This window comes from Alligator mississippiensis, chromosome 7, assembly GCF_030867095.1.
Source record: "Alligator mississippiensis isolate rAllMis1 chromosome 7, rAllMis1, whole genome shotgun sequence".
NCBI lineage: Eukaryota > Metazoa > Chordata > Crocodylia > Alligatoridae > Alligator > Alligator mississippiensis.
The window spans coordinates 34,097,246-34,104,681 of NC_081830.1; the positions used below are offsets into that span (position 1 = coordinate 34,097,246).

The 7,436-nt window shown below is 43.0% G+C and overlaps 1 protein-coding gene across 1 annotated transcript; it reads left to right on the plus strand.

Moving 5' to 3' along the window:
• The first annotated feature begins 5,987 nt into the window (after positions 1-5,987).
• Positions 5,988-6,584, plus strand: LOC132251908 (olfactory receptor 14A16-like). Its single transcript, XM_059731828.1, has one exon. The coding sequence runs from the start codon at positions 5,988-5,990 to the stop codon at positions 6,582-6,584; it is 597 nt and encodes a 198-aa protein (XP_059587811.1).
• The last annotated feature ends 852 nt before the right edge of the window (positions 6,585-7,436 follow it).

Consider the following 7,436-nt stretch of genomic DNA (forward strand, 5'->3'; position numbering starts at 1 on the left):
AGGAGGATACTTGTAAAGCCCCGAATTAGGAGGTGGCCATGTAATAGGTTTGTGAAAATGGGGTTTTGGCTGACAACACACGATATGTTGCTGTGTGACCAGCCAGTGACAGCCATGGATCAAGAGTCATCAGGAGTCATTAGGAGAAGAAAGAATACAAAAGGAAGAGTTTTCAAAACAGAGGAGATGGAAACAATTGGCATCAGCTCCTGGCCTCCAAGGCTGCTGACGTTGGATACTCAAGCAAAGAACCTCAAGGTAGTGTTTACATGCCAGCCAGACAGATCGCTCACCTTGTGTATATTCTGGGACTGGAGTATTTGGGTAGTGTATACTGTACTTGCTTTGCCTGCATTGCTTTTATTTCCTATCACTGTGTATCAATAAACTCGGCTATTATCAACCAGCAGGGGCTGTGGTCGATCTGAGAGTTGTGCTCACCCAGAGCAAAGGTATCAGGGCTGGGTTGTGAATCCATTGCCAGCAGGCAAGACACCTACCAATGTGGTCCAGTACACTGTTAGCCTTCTTGGCCACAAAGGCAAACTGATGGCTTTTAGTCAATTTTTTGTCTACTGTAATCCCAAGTCCTTTTCTGCAGAGTCACATATGTCACATTCCACACAAGTAACAATTTCTGATCCGGTCTCCAGTGCTGCCTGGAACATGCTAAGGCTGTAAATACTAAACAAAGAAAGGAAAAAAGGAAGAAAAAACCAAAAAACCAAAACAAAATTAAAAAACATTCTGCATGCATGCGCGCACACGCAGATGCACATGAGCACACTGCCTCTGGCTCCCTGGTTCTCTTCTACCACAAACTTCCAAGCAGATTTTATCTTTGTTCACTTCTTCTCCCATGACCCCCAAAGAATAACTCAGGGACCCTAACCCTATCCTCCTTCATCTCAGAGTTTCTCTCATCCCCTGTCTTTTGAGTTTCCATGTTCCATGTCCCAAGATCCATTTCCTCCATATGGGGTTCTAGCTTAGATACTCCAAAGACTCCTGACTCATTCTCTCTGCCCCCAATTTACCTCCTTTTTTAAATGCCCACTCCCATTATATAATCCCTACCCACAAGTCTCTTTCCCATACCTTGGTTCCTTACATCTTGCTTCCCAAACTTCACCCCCTTCCCTTCTCCTTCACCACAACTTAAGCTCTGGACACTGCAGAGGCAGCTCTAAAAGTAATATTGAAAACACAAAAACAGAGGAAGGAAGATGGAGAAGAACTAGAAAGTAATGGAGTAAAGGGTCACTGAACACACAGTTAACCTAGGGATTTTTTGCACAAGGTCAGCATGAAATATGTTCACAATATTTTGTTGAGAGTAAACTTCTAAGGACGTGAATTTTGTCGGCCTTTGGGAAAAATGCTGGAAAATCAGAATTTCCTGTGTGATGGCAATTCCAGTTTGTGCTCAGGTGTCCTCACCAGCTACATCATAAAGGGAGGAAATTCTGAAAGACACAATATCTCTGAGGCAGTGTCTGACTGGAGACCTGTTATCAAAGGGGTAAATTTCTTGGCCTGGAAGCTAGGGCAGAAATGTTCATTATCACCATCCCTGCTCGTTCCTCAAGAGCAGCACCTGCTGATGCTCTCAGGATTTCTTGTTGCTCCCATGATATTTTTGCAAAATAGGTCCATTGTGTATCATTAAACTACAACATTGACAAGTCCAAGATATGCACAGGGCTTTCCCACTTGTGAAATGGCCATTACAGGCATCCCTTCCAAGACCTTGAGAGAGACATGTAACCCCTTTGTCCTCCTAAGAAGGATGGTCAGTAACGACCTCCTTGAGATCAGGGTCCCCCAGAATGCATGAGGTAGTTCAGTTTCCTAGTTCTTACCCCCGAGCCAGAGCAAATCTGATTTGGGAAGGAAGGCCAGACTACTGCACTCTCTTCCCTTCCCCCTCAAGTCATATGCAGCTGGAAGGGTACCAATGATCAGTGGGGCTGAAAAGTAAACCCCAGGAGATACTAGGGATACTCTGGGTCCCAGGGCAATTGTCTCAGGCTCTTGTAAACTTAGGCAAGAATCACTGTAGGAATTGCATTTAAGGTATCTCTACAGAAGCTGGTCCAGTTTGTAAGAGGTGCATTTTCTGATTCTGGCCCCTAACAGAGGTACAGGGAATTGAACTAAAGAAGGTGACAGCAATTTTTACATACAGTTAAAAGATTCCAGAAGAAAGTTTTCAAAATTGAATTATTGGCCTGAAAAGAACTACCTGAAGATGTGTGAGCAGTTTTGAGGAGTCCCAGCCATCTTAATCTGTCCTCCCTAGCCCCTGATGCCTCTGTCGACTTGTTGTCATTTTTGGATAGGATATTTATGTAGTCTAAAGGAACAGTGCACTGAAGAGTTGCATATCTCAGCCCCATTATCCTTTGGTAATCCCAAGACTTATTCATTTGAAAGTCAAGAAGACCACAGCGCTTGACAGAGAACACGGTGGACACAGTGACGTGTTTATTAAAACACTGAGAAATGCATACCATAAAAGGCAAGAGGAAAGATGGTAGGCCATGTATATCAGAGGTAATGATGTGTCTAAAATCACATTTCCTAAACGTGTCCATGTACTGATGAAATTTTAGGTGCCTAAATATCTTTGATAGTCTGGCCTCCATATACTACAGATCTTGTCCCCAGAGCATGACAAATACTTAAGAAGTAGTCTAACTAAATGATTAAAAAACCCCTTTACAATATGTCAATCCAGGAATGTTTCCCTCCTGTTCCCCGCTTCAAAGCTAAGCTGGGTTCAAGGGAATGGGTCCCACATGGCCCAAGAGTGAGGTGGTTAAATCCACTTCCTGCAGCTTCAGATCTTCCATTCCAGGAAGGTGAACTTTTCTCTCTAGAGAGAAACTGGTTTGGGTCTATTTCTGTCAGTCTTGGAGTGAAGGTAAGATACCTGGGCATTTGGCAGCTAGATTTGTCCAGGGCAGGGAAAAGGGAAAGTAGATACATTGATAGCAGGACAGTAAACAAAGAATCCTGGGACTGGAGAATCAGATCACAAGCCTGGAAAAACCTCAGTAAGTAAACTGCAGCTAGTTTGTTATTGCAATTAAATGTGTTGGGTTGGTAAAAAGATGTGTGTGTGCATGCGTGTTTGTGTTATTCAAGAACTTGAAAATGATGTAAAACTGGAAATGGATAAGACAATATCGATGTATTTAAAGTGCTTTACGTGGGCAGGGGAAAAATACTAAACAAAACAAAACAAAATGAGACAAAACAATGAAAAAAGCTCCCTCCAGAGAATTTCAATTTGTCATCCAGAACCCATATATTATTTCAGGTTTGGCAACTGGATATTTTCAAGCAAAGCTACCAGAAACTGCATGTTTTAAATCAAATTTTCTTCTTTCCCTCTTTGCTCCATTTATGTTTTAATTTGAGTTCTTCTACATAAGTTAATAGTTTTAAAGAAATAGAAATCTGGCGACAAATGATATGTTTAGCAAAAGACTTCCTTTTATAAGGGAAGTTTAATGGAAACAGACCTCCAGCTCTAAATTCAAAGCCCCACTCGAGAGCCTCAGCAATGCTCACCAACCTCCTCCTTGCACTATTTCTCGTTTCCCAGAAGAATGCTTGCAGGAGAAACGAATGAGGAACCAGCACAGCTGATATCCAACACAATTTATTTTGTATCTCACGTGCCTCTAAGATCAGGGTCAGGGGGCCTCCAACAAGTGTGCTAAGCAAACACATAATAAGAGGCCGCTCTTTCCTAAAACAGTTTAATAGCCTTGTACACAAGTGGCAAAGATTAATGAGACAGTGTGCCAGTGAAACAGAGGGAGGGTACTAGGCAATTGCAGCACACAGCTAGCACTCTGGCTGGGGCTGCAAGCATGTAAAATGTTTAGAACCAGGTGGCAGTCTGCATGTGGAGCTCACTACAGCATGATTCTGGACAAGGTGACACTTAGGTGCTAGTTGTGGCAAGGCTGTATGTACGTGGGAAGTGGAAAGGAGGCTGAGTTAGCATTTTGTGGACCACACTGCTTCCTGCTAAATGCAAATACTCTAAACGTGTGTTAAGCAAACATATATTAAGAAGTGGCTACTCTATCCCAACAGAGGATAGAGTAGACGTGTGGCTCAGTGAGGAAAACAGGAAAGTACACAAATTCTAGTGGGTCAAATGTAAAAGCATATTAAGGAAGGCCAATGGGGAATTTGAAGAGCATCTTGTGAAAGAATGAATAAGAATTCTTTAAAGTATATCAGATAGTGGGGCCATTAGAGGACAAAGTGTCACAACCCAAGGGTATGATTTTTGTTTGTGTGTGCTTCGGCACTGCTAAATTATTTTCCCGCCGTTTGTAGCTTTCTTTGCAGGGTGCATTTCTTCGTTGCAGCACAGAAATGCACGCTGCAAGGAGTTCCCGCCATTTGTATTTAGATTCGTGCCCCACTATTGGTCCTAAATTATTCCTACGTGGCGGCTAGCGATTGGCTTGCTAGCCGTATAAGAGTCTTGAGTGGTTTCCGCCCAAGTTGGAGGACTCCACGAACATCAGGAGGAGGAGACTTCACATCTCATGAAGATCTCTAAGCGCTGCGGAGCCTACTGGATCCAGCGTGAATATCAAGAAGGCAACAGGGGTCTGATCAGCCTCTCGCCTCTCCCCGTCGCTGAGCGCAATCCTTGACATACCCTTTCCCTGCATGCAAAGTTCCGCGGAGCCTAGCAAACTTCGTGTGAGTGAATTGTGAGTGAATCCAGAGCTCTGTCCGAGTCCTTAAACTGGGACTTAAGCGAAGTATTCCTGGAAGTTTTCCAGCCTGCACCGCGACCATCTACGGTGTAAGTAAACAATCTTAAACAACCATTAAGCGTCCGTGCCTAATTCTAGCGTGCCGCCTGCCTTTCCCGACCCGGCGTGTCCGGGCTGCTGGCCACAGCCCGCTGCGTGAACAAAGGGCCTCGGACTGCTCCCGGCCCACACACAAAGGTTTAAGCTATGCACACAGAGATGGTCCAGTCATAGCAGAGAAGCTAAAGGAATCATTTGCATTGGTCTCTAGTGCAGAAGATACCAGAGAAAAAAAGAGCACATGGGTTTTTTCAGTTGAAAATCAAGATTTCTTTTTGTAAATGCTGCTATGATGGCTCATAGGCTACTGTTTCAAGGCCTCAGGACTCTGTTATCTTCTCCAAGCTGATTCACTGGCTTGGCTATATCACTCCAGTGCATTCATTTGCCGAGGGGAGATGGTTTTATAGTAAGAGTCCTTTTAGCAGAATGGGAAATCAGGCAATGAAATAATAAACTCTATAAAGCACTACAGGATCAATAAAAATAATTCTAAATTTTTTTTGTCTGAAAAATTTTTTTTAGATGGTTTGGTATATACCTTTGGCATATACCATAGGTATGACCACAAGCAAAGATTTCTACAGAAAAAATGTAATATATGCAACAACAAAAATGCAGAAAACCTGCTTTCAACTAAAAACTTGACAGCAGTCTAACACAGGCACCTTTAACACTTTGTTCAGGAGATATTATTGATGTGATCTTCACTCATCTTACATTTGTTGCTCTGATCCAAACCATTACCCTTGTTCTTCCTTCACAGGCTTTGCACAATGCACTGAGAAGAAAAATGTCCAACAGAACCACAGTGACAGAATTCCTCCTCCTGGGGTTCTCTGATACTCGGGAGCTCCAGATCTTACACTTTATCATCTTTCTAGCAACATACTTGGCAGCCCTGATGGCGAATCTCATTACACAACTGTAGCCCTCAGCCACCACCTTCATTCCCCAAAGTACTTCTTTTTGATAAATTTACTTATCCTAGACCTTGGCTTCATCTCAGTGACCATGCCCAAATCCATGTCTAACTCTTTATGGAACACCAGGTCAATTTCCTATTCCGGGTGTGTTGCTCAAGTTTTTTGTCTGTTCTGCTTTTTTGGAGCTGATATTTCACTTCTCGCTGTTATGGCATATGACCGATACATTGCCATCTGCAAGCCATTGCATTACAAGGTAATAATGAACAGGAGAATTTGCATCCAGATAGCTGCCTGTGCATGGGCTGCTGGTGTCATCAACTCTGCAATGCACACTGGGAACACCTTTAGTCTACCCTTCTGCCACTCAAATATCATCAACCAGTTCTTCTGTGAAGTGCCCCAGCTACTCAGGCTTTCTTGCTCTGACACATACCTCAGAGAGCTGGCAGCTCTTGCCTTTAGTGTGTGTTTAGGTTTAGGCTGTTTTGTTTTCATTGTTGTGTCGTATGTTCAGATCTTCACCACAGTGTTGAGAATCCCCTCTGAGCAAGGCTATCGGAAAGCCTTCTCCACTTGCATTCCTCATCTTATTGTGGTCTCCCTGCTTTTTTCCACTTCCATCATTGCCTACATGAAGCCCATCTCTGATTCCCCATCCCCTCTGGATCTCCTGGCAGCTGTTCTGTATTCCATGGTGCCTCCATTAATGAATCCGGTCATCTACGGTATGCGGAACAAGGAGATCCAAGCTGCTCTGAGAACAATGCTGCAAAGGCAGATCCTGTCCATCTTTCTTTTATGACTTCACTTTACTTATATGTTTCTTTTACAATTAACGCATTAAATTTTTCTTTTCATGCTGGAACCCACAGAAAATGTAGAAGCCATTTTTTAGTTTGAAGTATGTTGTTGGGTATATTGTTTTAGTTAAATATGATTTTATATTTTTAAGCTATGCTGTATGCAGTGGCAGATAAAAATGTATTGGGACCCTGGGCATAAATAAAATTGGAGGCCACCCAATACCCCATTATAACCATGAATGTATCACAAAGCATTAATAAATAGACCTGTTAAATATTTACATGGTACATTAATGAATAAAGCACAACACAAGATTTTGAAATTAACTGCTTAGTTTTGCCACACACAAAACTGAATAAAACAACTGCCTTAGGAAAATTATTCAGATACTTGGGATAACGACAAATGTATAACAACACAAAAGGAATGATGTTTTCATGTAATGTATTGTTTTAAATATGCATTTTACATTGTACTGACACTACAGCAAAATACTACAAGAAAAATACAGGCCATACCTATAGCCTCAAGTACGAGTCTAAGAATACCGTTAGTGATTCTTGCAATTAAAATAAAGCAGTAGGCCTACACAATACTGTTCTCATCGATCCTCCCAGTCTCAGGCTATGGGCTGAGGAGGGAGAGGAGGATCCAAGTAGTGAACCAAAGACTGCAGCGCTGGTGTCATCGGGAAGGCTTTGGCTTCCATGACCACAGCCTGCTCTTTGGTGAGAGAGGCAGCGAGCTGCTGGGAAGAGATGGCCTCCACCTCTCTCCCCTAGGGAGGAGGCTCTTCTCAGCCAGACTGGCTGACCTGCTCCACCAGGCTTTAAATAAAGCCCGCTGGGGG

What these genes read in the sequence shown, in the direction of transcription:
- LOC132251908 (XM_059731828.1), top strand. Translation starts at nt 5,988, where the DNA reads ATGGCATATGACCGATACATTGCCATCTGCAAGCCATTGCATTACAAG.